This window comes from Solea solea, chromosome 19 (assembly GCF_958295425.1).
Source record: "Solea solea chromosome 19, fSolSol10.1, whole genome shotgun sequence".
Lineage (NCBI taxonomy): Eukaryota > Metazoa > Chordata > Actinopteri > Pleuronectiformes > Soleidae > Solea > Solea solea.
In genome coordinates, this window is record NC_081152.1 from 14441732 (window position 1) to 14464811 (window position 23080).

Sequence of the window (23080 nt, forward strand, 5' to 3'; positions counted from 1 at the left end):
TCCAGCTTTATATCACTCAGCGTCGTATAAATCCTTGCATCTAACTCCTGTTAAGTCAATCAGAGACAACATGGATTATTCAGGGGTTTAAACATCCCCAAAAATGATCTGCGAGGAACACCACATTTAAAAAAAAAACAACCGACAGCCTGCCAAGCGGCACCACAGTCTATCATAAGTCATATGGCCACAAATAATTTCTTCCCAGCAGAGTTTCGACGCGCTCGCCTCCTTGTGCTCCGAGGAAGTGAGATCTCCTCCTGTAAATGCAAACAGTGCAGTTTTTTAGGGCAGTGAATTTTGATTTGATCCGCTTTTGACTTTTATTTGAAGCTTAAATTTAAACCTAATCCCCGAACACCGGGAGGGGGTGTGAAATGCTCCATTTTCAAACAGAAATTATGACTAACAAACACACACACACACACATAGGCAATTTAATTAACTTTGTGTGTCTAGAAAAACAACAACAAAAAAGAAAAACTTCAAAAGCTGTGGTCGTGTTTGTCTATGTTTTCATTTGAATGCTGTTTCTTGGCCGTGTTTAATACGGCAAAACTGATTAATCCTCTGCTGTCACTCATTGATTAATTAATTAGATGCTGTGTCACCATATGTGTCTGTATCCATGGTAACAAGGCTGCGTGCGGTTCAGGCCACAGCCTTTATTGAAGTACAGTAAATAAAACAGATGTGTTAATTGTGTAATGTGTACAAGTCGATGTTCGTAATGGAAGGTTTTTAATTTAAATTAGAAATTCAATTGGGCTTTACGCTTGTCAGTCACGTTGATTAAATATGTGACCTAAATCACTTTTAATCCTCAAAAAAACTTATATTAACGCACCTAGAGCTTTCCATACATATCAAATATTAATGAATTTTTAACACTTTTAACCCTTAAATTGCCAAGTTTTGGCACGATGCACCTTCATTTTATGGTCTAAAAAAACACAATAAATTTATTATTTTCAATATACTTCATGCAAACTGGATTATTTTTGGTTTGATTATTGCAGCCTTGTATATCTTAAAGATTAGCAGAAACACGATGCATCAAAAATAGTGACGTGAACGGGTTTCAATGAGCACATTTTGTTGTTTAGGTGTGTTTAGTGTGAGTATTTCAGTTAACATTGTTTACAGTCGACTAGAAATAAAAGAAATACATAATAACAATTAAGAAAACTCAAAAATGCACCACCTGCTATAAATGGTTAACATAACATATGCAATATGCATGAAAAGAAGGATAAAATATGCTAGAAATGAAAAGCCTAAAGCACAAATATGTGTCTTTAAGGGTTAATATCATATGATTGACACAGATATACAGTATATATTTGTATTTATCTTCTTTTAACTCTTAACCAACCCCTCACAGTTCACTCCCATTATTGTCCCCTTCCCTGTTTAACTCCATGCAGTAAATGCATTGTGGGTTTGTGGTTTGTCCCCCTCACACCTGTCACTGTCAAGATAAATGGTACTAGTATGGATGGTAATGGCACCGGCCTGTGGTAAATGAAATGGAAGGAATGGATGTGTGTGCATGGATGTGTGTAAATCGGCATATATAGAACATCTGAGTTGGTCATGAGTGCTATAGTACTTATATATGCATATATATATATATATATATGTTATGTTGTACATAAACTATATGTGGTGTTAGGACAAATAACACTTAATATTGATGTGTCCTCAGACCTTCCATCCATCAGAGTGTTGACCTTTTACCCCCAAAGCTGACAAATTAGCCATTAGTGGTTCAGCCCAGAGAAGTGAGGATGACAGCGAGTGACACAGTCCTCAAGGGAAATGGCGTGTGTGTGTGATTGTGTGTGTGGGGGGGGGTGTCTCTTTGTGTCCACTTACAACACTCCACATTAACTTGTCACACAAAGAGACGGCGTGTTTAGAGACGTTTGGTGATATTAGTGATTCTCTCGATGATTTTTTTTGTTCATGACCCCTCTGCCCCCGCCCGTGCCTCGCACCTCTCCAAGCTGCCAAAATGAATGGTTAGATATGTATTTTTGAGAGGAGTGAATGAACTGCCCAAAGCATCTTTCAGCTGTCCCAGCTGGTGCTGGTTGTCTGACAGCTCCTGATTCGCTAGAAGACATTAAAGAGGATGTTTTGGGGTTTTTGTTTTTATCTGGAGGGAAATGCTGCTAAAATTAAAAAAAAGGACAATTAAAGTTGAACCTGATTCTTCAGAATAACAGCTGCAGAGAATTATGTGATGACATATTGGGCCGGTGTCGTATGAACAAAGCAGACAGACGCATATATTGTCAGAACCGCTGAAGACGAGATGAATGTGAGCACGTGTTTGTAAATTATTGATGTAATGCTTAATTTCATGCAGCTTTTTAGTTTTTACTCTTCTCCTGCTGCCTTTAAATGTGTCTCTGTCTCTGTCTCTGTCTCTTGTTTTGCTGATGGAACAAGGTGATTGCAACAACACACACACACACACACACACACACACAAACAGCCACACACTGACAGAGAGCGGCTGAGTGGATCCGTGAGGGAAAGTGCAGAGAGGGGGAATGATCTGATGTGTGGCTGAGAGATGACAGGTTAGAGCTTTAAGGAGGGATGTAGAGAGCGATGCGGGGAGAGGAAGAGAGAGACACACAATGCGATGGAGGGAATTTGTTTTACAACTAGTCCGTGAAGTGAATATGGTCAATGCGTGAAAAATGAGGATGTTCTCGGTGGAATTGCAGTGTCCCAAAATTCACCTGTGACCAAGTCATAATTGCATTTTTTTTTTTTTGTGCATACATTGGCTGAATGTTGACATTTGTGATGGTACATGCAGTAGATAGATGCTCCAGGTCAAGTCTACAAAGGCTTAGAGAAAGCAGCTTGTTTCTGTCACACAGCAGAAAGGGCTCTCAGTGCAGTACTCTGGACCATCTTCCAAAGACAGAAGCTAAGGTGTGTCCAAAAGAAAGATATTGTCAACCAGGCGGTGGCTCAGCACCACTTCATGGTGACTGATATTGATACCAATACCAATATTGCAATCAGAATCAGAATCAGAATACTTTATTGATCTCCGACGGGCAATTCTTGTGTTACAGCTGCACCTTTTCAAAGAGCATGAAAAAAAGGATAGAAATATATAAGAATAATAAAAAAGCGAACTAAATGGTTGTAATTTGCGTTGTTATACATACAGGTTATTGAAGAGTCCAGATGTGCTTCATGAACTATTTAGAACTTTGGATCAATCTTTGGATCTTATCAGTTTCTACGTTTTCCTTTTGTCCGTGTCCAATGTGGTGATTTGTAAGTGTAAATAAACCCCTAAATGACTTTAGAGCCAGTGTGCATGTGTATTCAGTCATTTTATCTGTTGATCCAGGTGTAAGTCCTCACAGTTAAGTTTAAAGTCTTAAATGTATACATGTATACATGAAAATCGGCGTATCTGCTACTGCGTTCACATTTTCTCATTGGCTGTTTTAGTCCGTGCTTGTCCAATCAGCAGAAGGCTCATTGTCCCAGGCTCCTCCCCTCACTGTTGCGCTGTTGTCTTTTATCTCTCCCCCATGTTGTGTGAGCACCATCTTGTTTCTTAAACAGCTTAAATTCAGAGTCAGATTTCACTCGTAGTGTACCGATACTGAGCGATGCACGGTATTATCGGCATGATATCAGTATGGACACGTATTGACCACAACAGTAGGCTAAATGGACTGTTTCCTCTACAACTGTTGTTTATTTATTTTGCTCAGTCAAATCTGATGCAGGGTCACAGGGAAAACATGTGTATATATATATATACGGTATCGGTATCGATTTCAGCCCAAGCACTACCGATATATATTGGCATACCGGATATTGGCAGAAAGTCCAGTTTTGTCCATTGATGTCAATGTTTTTAATGTGGAAAAATGGTAAATAAAGTTGTAAAAAAAAAAAAGGTCCAATATCGTGTATCCCTACTGATGCTTGTACTCAATACTGCATCGAGTCATCCGCATTGTCACTGATATAATCTGATGCTAGAATATCATGTGTGTCATGTAATAAATCGTCGTCACACTGCACTCAGCCGACACTCGGTGCTATAACCCTCGACACCGTGTCAGGATAAAAGCCAACTGTGGAAGGCGGCGGTGTTTGACTCACAGGCGGTGGTGTTGATGAGGCAACAGAGCCCGGATGAAAAGCAAGTGGAAAATAAAGTGTGGTAGTAAAGGAGACGCCACATGAGGTGGTGCTGTGTGTGTACATTTTGAGTGTTCTATAAATTGCACTGCAGTGAGGGAGGAGTGAAGTGTGTGTGTGAGGCACAGAAATATTTATTTTTTTATTTCCCTTCTCTGTGATTACTCTGAGCTTTGAGCAGCAGGGTCGGGTCAGCTGCACCAGTCAATAAACAATAGAAACTTGATTGTTGTCTATAATATTTGACAGAGCCAAGGTTTTATTCTTTAATTCTGTACATGTGTGTGTTTGCATGTTTATGACCGTCTGATTGTGAAGTTTTCATAATCTACAATACAAAGATTATAGATGGAGCATAGATTACATTCATGTAAGTCAGGCTCATGCTAAATCCTCAATTATATTGGTGGACTGTTTTTGCTGTAGGCAACACAAGCGAACAGCTGGAGACATGACTAAATGTTGTACTGCTTTACCCAAATCCTCTCAGCCATTTTGGCAGAAAACCAGATAAGCACACACTGTAATGTGAGTAAATTTAAAAGCATGAGTCACTGTAAGAAACACAGCAGAAATCAGCAGGACTGGGGGAGCTGCACTTTCTTTGTTTTTTTTGTTTGTTTTTTTTAAGCTTCTGCTGCGATTTTTCTATTGGATTTTAATTAATTTGGATTGAGTTCAGAATTTGACAGCCAGTGTTTGGCAGTTTCAAAAGAAATATTGTTTTTTTTTTTATAAAATTTGGCTTCAAATAAAAGTCTTTCAGTCTCCATTTATGGGTGAATTACTCTACAAACCACTAGGTATAATACAGCCAATAATACTATAGAAAAATATTAGGCACAGACAATCTTTCACACAATTGGGCGCCATTATAACTGCTCCAAACCTGCCATGTTTTCCCCCTCGGTGCTCGCCGCTGCACATGACAGAGCAAAGCACACATGGGGCACATTAACCTCTCTGTGTCTCACACACACACACACACACACACACACACAGCCTACATATTTTTTTCCTCAGGGATGTACCAGCTGGGGCATGCAAACTATGGAGTTGCCATGGCAACAGCATCCATAGGTGGGGCACTGCTGAGTCGACGTTTAACGAGTGGCGGGGTGTTGTGCCTGTGTGTGTGAGTGTGTTCAGTTTTTTTGTTTTTTTGGTTTTATTCTCCATAATGATTTTGTTTTGTGGACATTAATCATTCTATCGCGTCCACAGCTTTCACATATTACACACGGACAGATAACGGATATCTGCAGTCGGGCACAAAGAAGTCAATGAAAACAAAGCAAAACACTTATGTGCTGTTTTCTTTTTGATGTTGTTGTTGTTGTTGTTGGTCGGTCTCTCTATGTGAAGTGATTTCATATAAAGACTTTGTTTCCCTTTCTGCAAACTCTTTACATTGCCGATATTCAACCTGGAAATGATGACGTTCTCAATATGTCTTGTTTTGTCCACAAACGAGATGATTTCTGTGTTATATGGAGCAGAGAAACCAGAAAATATTTGCACATAAGAAATTAAAACGATCAGGATTCTTGTTTTAATCATGAAAAAAACCCTTAAAACCGATAAATCGATTATCAAAATAGTTGACGGTTCATTTAGTAACTGTTTCAGCTCTAATGTACAATAATTTAAAGTAATTTCAAGGTAAATTACATTTTTTTTATGTTTAAAGCCTCTTTTTTTTACGTGCAATAAATCCCATTTGTTTCAAGTCCAAGTCAACGATGAACCGTTTGTCAAAATCGATCATTTATCGTCCCATCAAAGAAAACGAGGCCTTTCAGCGACAACACCTTGAGAAGACTCTTCCGACAACATGCGCCACTGTATGTCCACAGAGAGCTTAGTCCCTGCTGTGAAAGTGTTTGCGTTAAGTCCACGTGCGTATCCAGTTACAGCCGCGCTGCTGTGTCATTAGTGGAGGTATTAAACTCGTTAGGATCGAATTAGCCTCCAGCAGGCTATCTCGTTTCATCCATAGAAATGTATAATTGAATTGAATTGAATTGAATTGAATCTGTGTAATCTCCAATCAGTGTCTGGGTGATGCCCTGATCTATAGCCGTAATGACTAAACACGAGGTCGCTCCCTTTGGTTAGTATTATGGGACACTGTCAGCCTGACTTTACACTTAACGTAACGGTTTCTATGTTTCTCTGGCTTTTTCTTGTTTTGCTGTGTGTGTGTGTGTATTTGTGGGGTTTGTGTCTCTGGGGATGCAGCTGGTTTCTTTTTTCCCCGCTTCCTTATTTTCCATGTGTGTGTGTGTGTGTGTGAGAGAGAGAGTAAGAGTAGCCTATAGGCCTGTTTAGCAGAGGAACTGCGGGGTTAGGAGGCGAGGGAGCGGCGTGCAGGCAGGAGTCGTACTCAGCAGTCAAACATCATTAAAATCTTATCTACTCCTGTGCCTGGTCGTGTGTGCGTGTGTGTGTGTGTGTGTGTTTGAATCTGTCCGTGTTTCAAGAGGATAAAATACATTTTTATGTTCTTCTTATATTTGCATCTGGGATGTGGAGGTGTCCTCTCCTCATCATCCCCTGCAGCGCTGTCATCAGCAAACCCTCGGCTGACTTTAGAAGACCAGGATGAATGAGCCCAGAACGACGGATACAATTGAATTCACAGGAGTGTCGGTATTATAGCTGCACATAATCACACTCATAATAACACAGAGCGGACGTTCGGCTTTCATTCAGATTGTCAGTGTCTATCTTTTAGATGATGACACACACACACTCATGTTTTACTCTCATTAATGACCCTTTTTTTATCAAAGTGCTGATAGATGTTTCTCAGCAGGTTGATGAGAGAGAGAGAAACAGTGGGAGGCAGAGAGAGGAAATAATTCTACTAAAAAAGTGTTTTTGGTCAGAAACTAAAAGCAGGAAATGAGGTGACTCAGAGAAGGAGACATTAAAATATGAATAGCAGGGGGTTTGGTTCATAGAGAAAAAGGCGAGTGCTGGCATTCATTTATATAAAAAGATTCTTTTACAGCCTGTGTTTAATTCTCATAGCTGTGTTCAGGTCTTTCCAGGCAGATGTCTGTGTAGACTTCCCATGGTTAGTCCTTTAAGTGCTACTGGACTTCTGTTAGGTTCTTGAAGACGTTTCGCCCCCTCATCCAAAAAGGCTTCTGCTGAATTCCTCTGGTGCTGAGTTTTCCTTGTGTCACAGAGGAAATTCTGCACCTTGACTTTTCCGGTGAAGAGTGGTGCAAAAGAAAATTTGAAATCCAATTTGAGTGTTATTACCGTGACATAATGTGCAGAAATCTTGTTGAATGAGCTCTAAGTGTGGTTTGGAAACGGTTTAATGAAGTCAGATTCCATTGCTTTGCTGCCTGGACTTCGGAAACCAATCTAGTCCGAACAAGGCCTTAGATTTCATTCACCCCCCCATCACTGATCAAAAATCAGACCCATGCCCCCTAAACCCACTCTATCCCCTCTTTAACAGTCTGTTCTCGTTGCCCAGCCACAATAATTCACATGACAGGAGAGAGGAGCTGATTAAGAACGTTTTCCCGACTGACGAAGGTCACTTTCAGTCGTAGGAGTAGTTAAGTTTTATGAGCAGAAGACAGGAAACTATAGACTTTGTGTCTCTCAGCTCACACAGTGGGGAATTATCGCAGCTTGGCGCCTCACAGGGGGAAGACATGTGCTAAACACCAAACAGAGCATATACTGTATACTGTACTGGAGCTTCATCACTTCCTCACACCCCAGCGATGATGTGTATCACGGCTGTCAGAAATCATGTTCTGAACTGAAGAGAGAGATCGGAATCACAATCGAAACAGCCGAGCAGAAGAAGAAGAAGAAGAAGAAGAAGAAGGGGAGAGAGAGAGAGAGAGAGAGAGAGAGAGAGATAGAGCACGCGGAGCCGTGTGGAGCAGAGTGCCACTTTTGCTTTGCACAGTTGCAGCGGGAATGTAGGTGTGTGTCATATCCAGTTCACCAGCTGTCACTCATTCCAGGGGGTCGCTTGTGTGATACCATCCTCCTGACTGACAGCTCACACCAGCACTCTTCACACACTGTACACACTGTACCCTGCTGCCTCAAGGGAGGATTAGATCCTGTTTGTGTTCGCACGTGCATATACTGTACAGTGTGTCTTGTATTTGTTACAACTTTAGCGTTGACCTTGTCAGGACCAGTCGTCGCCATGGTGAACAAAAACAGGAACTGGTTAACTCGTTAAATCGCTGGCGGCACGTTTGCACAAGCGCACTTTGCGTCACCGTAGTAACGCAACGTTTTGTGCTATCGGAAACAATATCTGAGAGCTGAGACGTTGCACGTCAATGCCAACATGCGGTTATTACGGTAATTTCCCTCACGCTGTTTGTGTGTGGGAAGAACACCTGTTTTTGCATATTAAACATTGAGAGACTCAAAAAATTGTTTTATACTGTGCAAATTTCTGTTGCTCTTGTGCAACCCTTTTTGTTTTTCTTCATTTTAAATTGTTAAAACCGTCATTTTAACATGCAGAAACTGTACATAACTGCCAGATATTGGAAATGATTCTGTAAAAATGGGCAAAAGCACTAAGTTACAGGACATTCTCCGGTCCTTTTATGGTTAAAATGAGCCAAAAATGTCCAGATGTTTAGGGCTCGGGTTTAAATTGTGGTTAGTTAGTTAGACATTTACCTGGTTATTGTTCGGGATATCACTTTGTTTGGGCTGTCCATGTGAATGTCGTGTCTTAAGAGTGTGTGTGTGTGTGTGTGTGTGTGTTATCCGTCTCATATTCTCGCTCTCTCGCTCATCGTAACCAAAAGTTGGTCGTCTGATGTTGCTATAGAACATCAGCGCGGTCATTTTCTTCAGGCTGTTTATTATTTATTTATTGACTTGAGTGCAAAGTGGAATCCGTACAGGAAAATGTACATTGAGAGCGGTAACTGTTCTTTTAATGGCAGCCCATATATATATATATATATATATATATATATATATACATATATATATATATATACAGTATATATATATATATATATATATATATATATATATATATATATATATATAGTATATATATATATATATATATATATATATATATATATATATATATATGAGAAACACTGGTCTCATTCCACACTTAAGTCGGTTTTTTATGGTTTCCACTTTTCAGTAAAAGCAAATAAAGATGTTGTCATGCATTTTTATGATTTGGTCATTTACCATCAACGCATTTAAATGGGACGTGAACATTAAAAAAAAAAGAATAAAAACATCTAACAACAAATTCAGGCTGGTATATAGGTTTTTTGGACTGACGAGAGCTATTTTATGCTCTGACAATTTAAAGAATTTCATATTTTTAAGTTAATGGATGGTAGGAAGACACGCCTCCTAGTGGAGTGGAGGTCTGCACACATCATTCAATAAATGAATTCCCCTCCAGTGCTTGTATACTAGGACAAGGCCAGTCGTCCACTGTAACTACTCTACTCTCCTGTAACTTGACGACACGACACTGTGCAGGGAAAGTAACAGACTGACTGTTGGCACAGTCATCAGGGAGCAACCACAGCCTGCGATTGAACCCTCGACACATTTCAAACCTTGTTTAAAAAGTCCTTAAATGTATGTGAACATTTTAAAACAAGGTTTTAAAAAACATTTAAGAAATTCGCTCTATAATAAGTATGAGACCAGGGTGGGTGATAAATGCCAGATAATTAAAAAACAGAGTTCTGCTCCTTAATGAAAGTTGAAGAAAACTTTGGTGAAATGATAAATAAATAAATAATATAAATAAATATCTCAAAGTATGTTTGCGCAAGTCGACATTTGTTATGTCGCTATTGAAAAGAAAACTGTATTGTGATATTGTCATTGAATCAGTGCCCAGTCCTGGTCTGAGAAATGATTAACGAAAGACTGATTAACTGACTTTAACACTAAAAACACAAGTTGGGAGTAAGGAACGCACGATATTATCAGGACAATATCGGTCTCAGCAGATATATAGGCTTTAAAATGTGTTAGCGGATATGAGTAATGACTAATTGTTTTGATGCTTATTTATTTTGCCCAGTGAAGATATTTTATATCCCCGTCTGCTGTGACATGAGTATAAACTGAGTAAATGACCCCTGCAGTTGGGGGGAAAAAGGAATCACTGAAATATCTGGATATCGGCTAAAAGTCCCACTATCGTGCGTCCCTTGTTGTGACCGCTCAACCTTGTGAGTTAAACACAAACCTCACGAGTGCAGATATGGATTTTATTTGTTTGTTTGTACGACGAAGGTCAAGCGAGTCCATCTGCCCGTATCTCCAGTCTCCAAGTAAATCCCCAGAATAATGATTTGACGTGCCGAATAAAAAGTCAAGGTGTCGGATAAAAAAAAAAGAAAAAACAGCGTGTGCCCTTGCAACAGCAATTTCATTCACTTTGACGCCACGCAATCATCACCTCGCTCTGAAAAGGCAAAAGGTAAATAGAAAGGTGTGATGTTACGAGCGCTCCTTTTACTGCTCCTATCATTTTACACGTGATTTAAAGACCATTATACTCGTGTGAACCACTGTGAATATAACAGTGGCAATCAGGCTGGAGGGCGCAAAGGGATTACATCAGTCTGGAGAGGGGGGGGGGGATGTCTGATAATGTGTGTGTGTTGGTTGGTGGTGGGGAGAGGGGGTATATAAGGATTCAAGGGTCTTAATGCATTAATCCTGGTTTCTATCCTCTAAGAGGAGAGGTGGAGTTTAAGGGGAAAAGGAGAAAGAGGGAGCAGATCAAAGGATATCAGCATTTGGAGCCCTCACCTCAGTGTGTGTGTGTGTGTGTGTGTGTAGGATTTGGGACCCTCACCCCTCCACACCCAGCTCTTTCCTACCCCCACTGCCGCCACCGCCACACATTGTGTTACCATGACAACGGGGTGAGAGGCTAGCCCGTGAGCTGAAAAAAGAAAGAAGGTGCATTCTGACATGAGCTCTCATCTGAGCGCTGCAGTCTGTTCTCAATGCATTCTTTTTTTCTTTTTTTTTTACCACAGTTGAATTCGTTTTTTAATTTATTCCCCCCCGAGACTTTACCTGGGGAGGGGGTGCGGGGTTTAAACTTGTCAGCTGTTATCCTCCACTACATTTCTCATTCACGCCATCACTTGGTGTTGTTTGTTTTCACTGAAGATTCCCTTAAATGTGCTTAAGGTCGTTGGATTTATGCTCCTTCTGCGAGAATTAGCAAACAAATTTGTCATCAGCATCGACGCCGTGCTGATTTATGCCGCATGAGTTGCTCCTCCGCTGTCTGTGGATTGTACGAGTGTGGATTTCTCTTTAAAATTGCCAATCGAGTTGTGTTCATGAACTTTTTGTTCAAACCCAAACGTTGTTGTCCTGAAAATGTTATAAACGAACGTGCAAACTGGACAGAATAAGCAGTGTAAATATGTGCACATATCTTGACTTTCTCCTTTTTTGAGTGATAGCAGTGTCTGTTGTCCTCGGCGAGGGTGTGGCTGGTGATGAAAGTGTTTAATTGTCCTGCAGCGAGGAAACAGGCTCGAGTGCACGTTGGTGTAACTTCTGTGATGGATCACACCGTGTTGTCGTCTATAACTCATATTCACACGCTCACACACGCCCCTCAGACCCATGTAGGCCTGACTTTCCTCCGTCTATTGAAACCGGGGTTTTCAAACATACGGCCCCGTGGGCCAGAACTGGCCCACCCAAGGGTCCGATCCGGCCTGCAGTCTGCTCATTATGTGCTCAAAACTCAATTTGTCAGTTCCAGATATCTTGTGGATCCACTGGGATCTGTAAGTAGAGCTGCAGCTAACAATTATTTTCATCATCGATTCATCGTTTGGTCCATAAAATATCAGAAAACCTTTAAAAATGTTGATCGGTGTTCGTCAAACCTGGAAATGATGATCTTCTCAAATGTCTTGTTTTGTCCACAAACCAAAATCATTCACTTTTAATGATTTCTTTGTTCTCCAGAGCAAAGAAATGAAGGAAATGTTCACATTTAAGAAGCTTAAACAATCAGAAATCTTGTTTTAATCATGAAAAAAGCTTTCAACTGATTAATCGATGATCAAAATAGTTGTCGAGTAATTTAGTAATCGATTAAGCTCTGTAGGTTATGTTAAACGTTATATGGAGATCTTGTTGTTTATAGGTTATTATGCTGTTATTTTTACTGGTCCGGCCCACTTGAGATCAAATTGACCCCTAAACTAAAAATGAGTTGGACACCCCTGATTTAAACTATATGTTTTTGCACGTTATAATAAACATTTGAGGCAAAACAAAAAGAAAATGAACAGTGCCATGTAGAACTCACACGTACTGTATGTATAATATGGATGAATTTGCACACACATGATGAACACACATGGGCCACATGGTTGGTGTAGTGGTTAGCACACTTGGGCAAGGTTCTCCACGTGTGTGTGTGGGTTTTCTCCGGGTTTTCCAGTTTCCTCCCGCAGTCCAAAGACATGGAACATGGGGATTAGGTCAAATTGGACGCTCTCAATTGACCAATGGTGTGAGACTGTGAGTGTGAGTGAATTGTCGCCCTGCGATGGACTGGCGAACTGTCCAGGGTGTGACCCCGCCTATCGCCCGGTCCCCGCCTACCCTCATGTGGAGGAGAATGCATGGATAAACACACGTGTGAAATTGAATTGAGTCAATTTCCCTCACACACAGACACACACACACCAAGCTCTTTTTCCTCTCTGTATCCTCTTGGGAAAACTAAGTCCTGCATCAGCTGCTAAATTACCTGAACTCTCTCATCTGCTAATGGGCTACCTGTCTTCCTGCACGTCTGCCCTTAATGTGTTCCTGCTCTGTGTGTGTGTGTGTGTGTGTGTGTGTGTGTCTGCTTCACTTCCTCTCCTGTCTGTCCCTCCTTTGATTCATGACATGGACTATTTTTTTGCTCTGTCAGTGAGTTGTGTCATTTTCACACGTGTTTAAAATGAAGGGATGACCACGCGCCACAATGGTGCGGTGCATCCATCAAACTGATACACACAGCAAAGTAAATACGGAGCGTGATTGCAGACTGCATTTGCATTTCAATCTCTCTTTGCCACTGTTATTGACTCTAATGGCGTAGAAGACAGTAGCAATTAAATTTATATAGTAATGGCAGGAGGAGTGGAAGCAATGAGAGCTATAAAATGAGCAAGAGAACAACAGCGGCAGGGGCAAATCACCGAAATAGCATTGTGGAAGTATTATAATTGTAGTTGTGGTACCGGCAGTATTAGTACTGGTTGCCTGGTATTGGTTTTAGTTGTATTGTAGCTGAAGTCAAAGTACAAATTGTATGAATAAATATGTAATTGCGATTATTTTGACAGGAGTTGCGATTGCGAGATTCAAGATATCATTATTCTCATTTTCATTAAAAAAAAACATATTTAAAATGATTACTGTATGAACAAAGATGTTTGGTAATAGTTCGATCAGTTGTTAATTCATAGTTGTCATAGTAGTTGTATGAATAGTTGAGGGTGTAAGAAAAAGAGTGATTGATTGTGATAACGATGATAAAGTCCTGACTAATATAAGTGAACCATTAGTAGTTGTATCGTAGGTGTTAGTGCCGTTTGACCCAGTAGTAGCAGCAGCTGCTGCAGAATGTCCTCGACAAGCCAACAGTGCAACAAACACAAGGACACGTTGCCATGGCAACCGAGGAGTCGCCATGCTAGTCATCACAACAGTCGTAGTAATACCACGTTTCCCTTTTGTATTTCTATAGTCCAAATACTTGTCTCGTATTCTTTTCTCTCAGCTTTTGTGAACTCCTTTATCTCCCGCTCTTCTCTGCAGAAAAGACACCGTGTGAAGGGTTCAGATGGATGACGGGCGTGTGCGTGTGCGCGTTCGTCACATACATGTGCCATATTCCTTAACCCTCACATATTGGAATTTAACGACGCCGATGTTCTCTCGTGTCTTTGTTTGTCCTTGTCGCATCACTTTTGATTGTCTGTCCATTCCCAGTCCTCTCTGTCACCGTGTCCCCGCTCATGTCAGTCTATTGCTTGAACTGTATCATAAATAGAGCCCCACTGACATTTCAATTTACCCCAACACCCCACACACACACCCCACACACACACACACACAGATGCACACGCACCACCTTCACTGTTGAGCATCACTTCAGTGGCGAGGCTCCTCTCGGTTTCCACAGAGACAAGGAAAAGCAATAACTGCACACTTGACCTCTCTGCTCTTTTATTGGCCTCTTCTCCCCTTTACACTCACACTCACACACACACACACACACACACACACACACATACATATATATATAGATATACATTCACACACCTCAAATCTAATCTGGGAGAGTGAGCCTCCATTGTGATATTCCTCCATCCTTCCCTGAGGCCCTGGAGAAGAGAGGAGGAAGAGAAGGGCAGATGGGGGGGGGGTAGAAGTTAATAATGACCTGGAGACGATAACATCGATTATTTTGCTCATGTAGTCTCCGCGTATCGCACACACACACACACACATACACACATATGCATTTCTGATGCTCGCTCACAACAACAACAGTGTCACAGTGTACTGAAACTTTATGGCGGTGTGGTATTGAAGAAGAAGAAGACGGGAAAAGAGAAAGAGAGAGAAAAGAGATGAAGGAGCGTATTGGGGGAAATGACAGGGTAGCCTTAGCGACAAGACTGTTTACTGTTTATTTTGGTCTCCACTCTCATTTCTCTTGATATTGGCAGAGTCAAGATTATTTCCTCTCTCTGTTTATTCCTGAGTGGATTTCTGTGTTTTGTGCATATTTGTGTAAGTGTATGTGTGTGTGCGTGTGTGTTTGTGTGTGTGCCCTGTTTGCCTCCTCTTAGATCATCCATCTCAACTCAGTCTTTCCAGAGTCTCCTGTTGTTATGGCGTCTTCACATAACATCAAGGTCCCAGTGTGGGATTTACTGTCTCTGTGTCCGTCCACCTACAGCAAACAACTGTTGACTGCCGTTGATGCTGTGTATATATATATATATATATATATATGAACACTTTCTCTTCTTCAGGACCACTTCACGCGTGTTTACTTATCGTTGGCCTCTTATTGTGCGGCTTTAAACAAACCATGTGCAATATGCAAAAACCTCGACTTATGCCGCTTTCGTTATCTCTCGCACGCACACACACACACATGCAACGCTGAGTCTTTGTGTTTGTCCGTAAATAAGTATGAAAATGTTCAGTGGAATTTATTTCCATGTTTTACAAGCCTGATTTCCCTCGAGCGCAGTTCTTTGTGCAAACGGGAATAGGAAGCTTTGAAATCAGAAATCTGATCCAGTGGTTTGTGTGCGTGTGTGTGTGTGTGTGTGTGTGTGTGTGTGTGTGTGTGTGTGTGCGTCATTACAAGCCATCCTCCTGTGTGACCGTCGCTCAAAAGCTAAAGCGAGGTCTCTGCAGTAAATGAGAACAATAAGGGCTTAATCATGATGATTTGTGCATCGGTTCTTGTGTGTGTGTGTGTGTGTGTTGCTTCCCTGCAGTGTTGCCTTCTGCACGTCAGTGTTTGTTGAAATGAAGCCACACAAGCATCACATATTTTAATGTCTAAAAACGTGTATTTTTATGTTGAGAAATAACCCTCTGAGAGACAGCTATAGATACTCTGATGACACTGATGTCTTTCCTTTCCTCCGCATGTTGCCTTCGTTCAGTTCTCCAAGGAGAAGTACCTGCTGGAGTCTCCTCCGGAGAAGCTTCGCAAGGAGCTGGAGGAGGAGCTTAAACTCAGCCCCGCTGACATCAGGAGCCATGGCTGGTACCATGGGCACATACCCAGAGAGGTAAGCGCACACACATTCACGCACAAACATGCATGAATGCATAGTGGAGCTGAAAAATGTTTGTACTTTTTAAATTGAAATTGCAACATAAAGCGAGGCCGTTTGCAAATGGCAACAGCTGCAGTTTAATTCTCCTCTTTATGTTTATTTTATCACTGCAAATTAAAAAGTTCTGCTATCAGAATGTGAGTAGTTTGAGTGTTGATAGTGTGTGGCTTTGCTCCATCACATACTGTAGAACAGCATCTCAGGAACAGAAATGTCAACATCATCATAATGAAACTTAACCCAAGTGCACAAATAAACGTGAAAATAAACATAAAGTGTACACTATTTTAACAAATGTATGCATTCAAGACACTCTTATCAATATTTACCCCTTTTAAACATCTTATTTATCACTTTTAACCATATTTTAAGGTTGTGTTTACTTACATAACCATGAATTTGTTACAAACCTACAAGACATTAAAGGAAACCAACCTCTTTAGACAGTTACACAGTGAATATTGAGCTGAAGTTAGATATTTTCCCCCAAAATCATCCAGCCAAAACATCTACACTGATATGATTTGATGAAGATGTCACCATGGAGTGCGCAGCCTATTATTACCTTTTATAATATCACAATATAACATCAATAGATTCACTGAAAATGCGATTTTACAAATGAGTTTTTGAAAAGAAACACCGAACTTTCCCCTGTGCAGAAATCCCATTTATCATTTGTCATCTTGCAAATTATCAGTTTTCAGTCCTGAAGTTATTAAGAAAATAATGAATCCTGGATCAATACTGTAAGTAAATAAAAAAATAAAGAAAGGATTAACCGCTGCAGCAGTTTTCATTTCATAATGCATTTTAATATAATTTGAAAAGCCGTAACTAGTTGAGCTAAAAGTGACAAACATAATAGTGTTTCTGTGCGTGGCGATGTGGTTGCATTGGCTCAGCGGTTACTCGGCCAAAGTCTGTGGCTTTGAAAGCGCAGTTTAAACGCTTTAGACACAGAATGACACTGATGAATGAATCCCATCGTCTGTCACAGCTCAGTAGAAATTGCTTTAGTGTTCAGAGGGAAGGAAGGAAGGGGAGACTCTGCCAAACGGACAGCTGCACGTGTTGCCGATCGGCGCAATTGAATTTCACAGCTGGTGACTAAGACACAGATACAAGACACGGGGGGGGGACACACAACAAGAGACCTGTGCGCACACGTCACATGCACATGTGGAGGGTTCTTGTAAATAGACCCAGCTCCTGTCTCTCCATCAGCCTCTGCTCTCTCTGTCTTTCACACATACACACTGATTCAAATCAGCCATCTGTGAGTGTTTCCTCTTTTTTGATTTACATAAAATATTCATGTATTCATAGCTTTGCCCTGGTGCAAAGTTGGGGGGGAAACCCCTGAATAAACAATACTTAATGACTGGATCTCGTCTACAACTGTACACCAGCGTTCCCAAATCCCCCTCTGTCCCTTCCGCTCGCTCTCTTCATCCTTTTATCCTCTAAAGTTAAATCTATATAAAGCATGTGGACGAGTCTTTCGTGTCAGTACAAAAAGTTACTCATTTACTTTGTTCCACTATGTCATGGAAAAGTAACTTTTTATTGAATAAAATTCACCCAACAACAACAACAACAACAACAACAACAGCAGCAAAAACCCTCACCAGAAGTTGAGAGCCTCTCATTTTGAGCTTTTCATCTGAGTATATACTGCCCCCTGCTGGTGCCCAGTGCTCTGTGCCGCACTGAATATTTGATGTCTTCTGTTGGGGTAAATTTATAGTGATGCACAGCGTTATCCCTCATCAGAAGTCTTTTACTTTTACAGGGCAACATTGCTGAGTTTGTGTAATGTTTGTCTCCATTAAAACATGAACGCCGGATCAATATTTGTGATTGCCTCTCTCGCAGACACCACTGACACATCGGCGGCGTTTGGTATTAGTGAGAGAAACAGCCTGAAGCTGTCCCATTCACATTAAATGGGGAGATGTTTTTTTTTCTTCTCTCAATTGCCTGTTCTGTCAATAAAACTAAAATAATAACGTGGGTTTTTTTTAACAGAAGCTCAAGTCAACAAAACGAGAAAATCATTACGGCTATTGTCCTTGGCATGTTATCAATCATCGCCGGTTCCAACTGTGCATAGCGCGAGCAGTTTGGCAGCGAGGGAGATAGTTGTGTTTGTTCAGCAACGCAAACTGTCCTAGGGCGCTGTCATAAATAATCATGATTCCCTTATTTCAATTATTCAACAGTGTGTGTGTGTGTGTTTTGATACTGAGTGAGTTTTATTTCACACTTGTTGTTTTCTCTCTCTCTCTCTCTCTCTCTCTGTCTCCCCGTCCAGGTGTCTGAGACTATGGTTGTGCGCAACGGCGACTTCTTAGTGCGCGACTCTCTGACCAATGTGGGCGACTACGTTCTCACCTGTCGATGGAGTAACGAGGTTCTGCATCTGACGATAAGCAAAGTTCTGGTGAAATCCAGTGAGACTAAGGTACGGTTTCCCCTTTCTTTGACGTTATCCTGTAGTTTTCTGCAGGCAGAAAACAACAGGAACAAGTGTCGTTGCATATTGTCCATAGTTTCACTCATTCATTCATTAGTTTTCTACCGCTTTAACCTCCACATGACGACGTACACCCAGTGCACAGGGCCACATAGAGAAAAGCATCACCATTCACTCTCACACTCACACCTACGGTCAATTTATTAGAGGGTCCAATTTGCGTCATCCCCAAATCGGCATGCTTTTGGACTATGGGAGGGTTAGGGAACCCGGAGAACATGCAGAAAGACCCTTGTATCATCGATACTTTGTTTAATGCTAACCAAATGATGAAGTTAATTGGCTACATCCATATTTACAGTTAAGAAAACTTACCATTATTTGTCTATGAACATGCATGTCTGTCACATCTGTAAAAAAATATCTAGAGCTGCAATTCACGGTTATTTTCATAATTGACTAATCTGTCAATTATTTTCTCAAACCTGGAAATGATGATGTTCTCAAACGTCTTGTTTTGTCCACAAACCAAAATGATTCACTTTTAATGATGTATTTGTTCTCCAGAGCAAAGAAATGAAGAAAATACTCACATTTGAGAAGCTTACACGATCGGAAATCTTGTTTTAATCATGAAAGAAGCTTTGAACCGATTAATCGATTATCAAAATAGTTGTCAATTAATTTAGTAATCGATTAATTGTTTCAGCTCTAAAAATATCTTTTGTAAGAAAGGTCTCTTAATCAGCCTCAGCTCTCTAACATGTGCTTCCTGATAACTGCAGGTCCATAAGGTGGTGCATTAAACGCCTGCTGCTCTCGTGTCCTCCCCCTCAGGTGCAGTACATGTTGGAGACCGACAGTTTCGACTCGGTCCAGGAGCTCGTGCGGTATTACATAGGCCAGCGCAAACCGGTCTCCCAGTCCAGCGGCGTCCACATCTACTGTCCAGTGAGCAGAACTCTCCCCCTGCGTTACCTGGAGGCCACGTTCGCATTGTCCAACAACAAGCAAGGCTCCGGTTACTCGCCATCCAGCCAGAGGGGAGCGTACATCAAGAGGAGGAGCGTCACGATGACCGACGGGCTGACCACAGAGAAAATGATACCACACAGGTGAGCGGGGGGCGAAGGCGAAGAGGTTAATAATAATAAAGGTTAATAATCCTTCTTCAGTATTTTCATTGTTTCATTCTTGCCTTGTGTCACTGTGCGTACACGATCAGTGACTCAGACAGTCCCAGTCCAGTTGGGACTCCGGTGGCACCGCCAGATCCAGAGCTGGAACCTGTGCCCAACAGCAGGTCATGTGTTTGAGTGACACTAGTCTTGTGTGTGTTTGACCACTAAACTAGTGAACGTGACTCCCCCACACCCCCGTGGTCCCCCTCACTTCACCTCCCGTAGTTACGAACGTTAGTGATGTTGTACAAACGACTTGTTCGCTCGACCACTTCTGCACTAGATCACTTGAGCTACAGCCAGGATGTTTGGAACGGGAGACGCAAAGAAGGAGCAGAGAAATATTCAGTTTTTATACAGTACGGGACAACAACGATGCAAAGTGTACCAAGTGTTCTGCTCCTGCTTTTAAGACTTATTTGTCAATCCCACAATGATATTTCTGTGTCATGCAGTCGAACAACTTCTCTTTGTGGTTCTACCAGATAAAACAACGTCTCTCTGTTCTCTCACCCTAGCATTTTCATCCTGAGCCACACTTTGTTACACGTTCCTCCCTGAGTTTCACTCCTTGTGTGACGTTTCCTTCACTAACTTGGCCACTTTTCATATATACTGTACATACATTTTTATATATAGTATATATATATATATATTTATAGATATTTATTAAAAAAACTCCTTTATGCTCTGTTTGCAGCCCGTCCACAATCCACCACCACAAAGATGCAATGCGAAACTGTGCGATGAGCATGGACCAGATCCAGGAGTACCGCTGCCCATTGTCACCTGTTGGGGAAACCCCGATGTCGCCTGCGTACAGTGCGAGTAAGTGTCGCCAACGCGCCCTAAACTCTAGGCACGAGATTCACATTCACCCTCAGATTCCTCAGCACTTCACCCACATGCAGATTTTGAGTGGATTCTCTTGGTTTTTCAGTCACCAGGCAGCGAGCCCTCTCGGGCGGCCGGGTGCTAGCGGTTGTCCCTCCCTCCCCTGTGATGCGTCACTCCAGCGACCCTCAGCTCAGTCCCTCGGCCGGTAACAACCCTCCGGAGCACCCCGCGCACACCTCACATTCGGCGCACTCCTCGCCTGCCCATCATCCCAGCTACCAGTCGCATTCCTCAGAAACGGCGGGGAGCTACTGTGACCTCAGACCCTGTCCCGCCGGGCCCCCCAAGCCCCCGACTAAGAGCTACGTGGAGAGATTGCGGGTTGAGGAGAGGAAGGAGGAGGGCGCGAGGGAGGGAGAGGAGGTGTTCTGCACCCCACAGATGGAAACAACTTCCTCGTTCAGGCCGTCCAGGTACGAGACACAAAGACATCTCTCGTGACTCATGGACTCATGAAAAGTCAGAAGAAATAAATGAACACACAGTCCTTTTTTCCACTTGCAACACACAAAGTGATAATTACACTAATTACATTTATTAGGAAGGTCAAGCTCTTTATGTCATTTGTGAACCAAAGCAGGCTGTAGAAATAAATTGGGGTCATTGAGAATAAAAGGTCAAGACATCTGTTGACATTTTGTCATAAGGGCACAAATGTGAGAGTGAGGCACTGCAGTACACAGCCAGAGTAATGAGTGAGCGGAGACTTGGGGGAAAAAAACAGACTTGAGTAAATGGCTGGCGCTCCTCTGGGAAATAGCTCAGGGGCCACGCTTTGTTCCGTGGTCATAGACACGGCAGATATGGGATGTTGTTTGACTTACAGTGTCACTGGAGGACACAGTCGTGTGTGGGGTTTTGTGCAAAAGCGTCAGCAAAGGAGATGAAGCGGGCTTTGGACAACTCAGAGTCTGCTGTGGAATAATAGTGCCGGGGGATTATTGTGAGGTATTTGTTAGCACTGCTGGGAGAACTAGAGCTAAAAGCGGTGAAGGCTCAGCAGATGCACCAGTTCATTTAAACTAGGAAATGGGTATAATTAAAGTTGCTTTAGAATAATATGTATTAATAGCTCTATATTCTGACAGACATCACTTGGGGTTTGCTGTGTTAGGGTCCACAGCCACTCAGAAGCCAGAACCCCACAAAGAGACAATCCTCCAGAGGCTTGTGAGTTTAGGCTGTTTGCCCCCTGGCAGCAGCAGCAGACAGGAAGTTGAGCCAAACGCTGACATCATCGACTGCAACTTTTAAGACCCCGTGTGTCCCTTTACCCCTCCCCTTTCCAGTGTATCAGGCGCCTACAGTGGCCTGTTCCACCTCCACACTGTAAACAGTTTTTTTGTCGATGCTCCGGCGCAGGTACGAGTCTCGCCTCATGCCGGCTGAGAATAAGCCTCTGGAGATGTCGGTGCTGAAGAGAGTCAAAGAGCTGCTGGCTGAGGTGGATGCGAGGACCGCGGCTAAACACATCACCATGGCGGACTGCACGGTAAACACACACACACATGCACTAAACGTACACGCACGTACGCACATTTATAACAACTCACTAACAAAAACTGATGTTTCTTAACCCTCGGACCAGGTGGCCAGAATACTGTGCGTGAACTCGGAGATGCAAAGGATGATGGGAGTGTCCTCAGGGCTGGAGTTACTGACGCTCCCACATGGACATCAGCTGAGACTTGACCTCATGGAGAGGTACATACGCTCCTTTTTTTTTTCTCCCCCCCCCCGCTGTTGTCTTTTATGCATCACTCACTGATTTCTTCAGTAATTCAGATATTGATTACCTCTGCCCCGCAGTTACTCTCCCGCCGCTCGTCTACAGTCGTCGTTTATTCTTATCTTTGCCATCTCAGTCTCTTCTCATCTTCCGCTCTCCTGGTCACACACATACGCCGTATATAAGAAGGCACTGAATAGCCACGGATTTGACTCTGAGTGGACGTCGATGCATAAAAAAAGAGCCTATTTCCTTCTTCATTTACGATATCAGTAAACATTTTCCCGAGAGTTGACGATCCCTATCGGTTTCACGTCTTTTGCACACGATATAATCGTGTTTAGAGGAGGATAGATGATAAAGCACGGCACATATGGTTTACAGCTGATATCGTCCAGTTATAACCTGGAGACACCTGCGAACGTCTGTGTGTAAAGCGTGAAGGCCTCCTGTGGGTGAGGTCACGACCAGTTACCTCTCGCTTCCACAATCTGATAAATAATAAACACAAGAGGAGCTAATGTTATAAAAACTTAATGTGATGCATTAAACTGTGCAACACAACTTATTATTATTATTATTATTATTATTATTATTGTTCTTATTGTTATCATTTGAGGCAGAGGAGTCAGTGCTACATCATTACAATCTGCCACAATGTGACTCTTTTATTTTATCCTTTATCCTTTAT

General features: G+C 42.0%; 1 protein-coding gene across 2 annotated transcripts in view; it reads left to right on the forward strand.

Moving 5' to 3' along the window:
• sh2d3ca (SH2 domain containing 3Ca) overlaps window positions 1-23080 on the forward strand; it is a 53438-nt gene that overhangs the window by 26339 nt on the left and 4019 nt on the right. For both annotated transcript variants that reach the window (XM_058617647.1, XM_058617648.1), the window contains 7 exons: window positions 15927-16055; window positions 18421-18570; window positions 19420-19697; window positions 20464-20591; window positions 20704-21073; window positions 22023-22152; window positions 22249-22364. In XM_058617647.1, coding sequence (XP_058473630.1) covers window positions 15927-16055; window positions 18421-18570; window positions 19420-19697; window positions 20464-20591; window positions 20704-21073; window positions 22023-22152; window positions 22249-22364 — 1301 coding nt within the window. The remainder of the gene's footprint in view (window positions 1-15926; window positions 16056-18420; window positions 18571-19419; window positions 19698-20463; window positions 20592-20703; window positions 21074-22022; window positions 22153-22248; window positions 22365-23080) is intronic.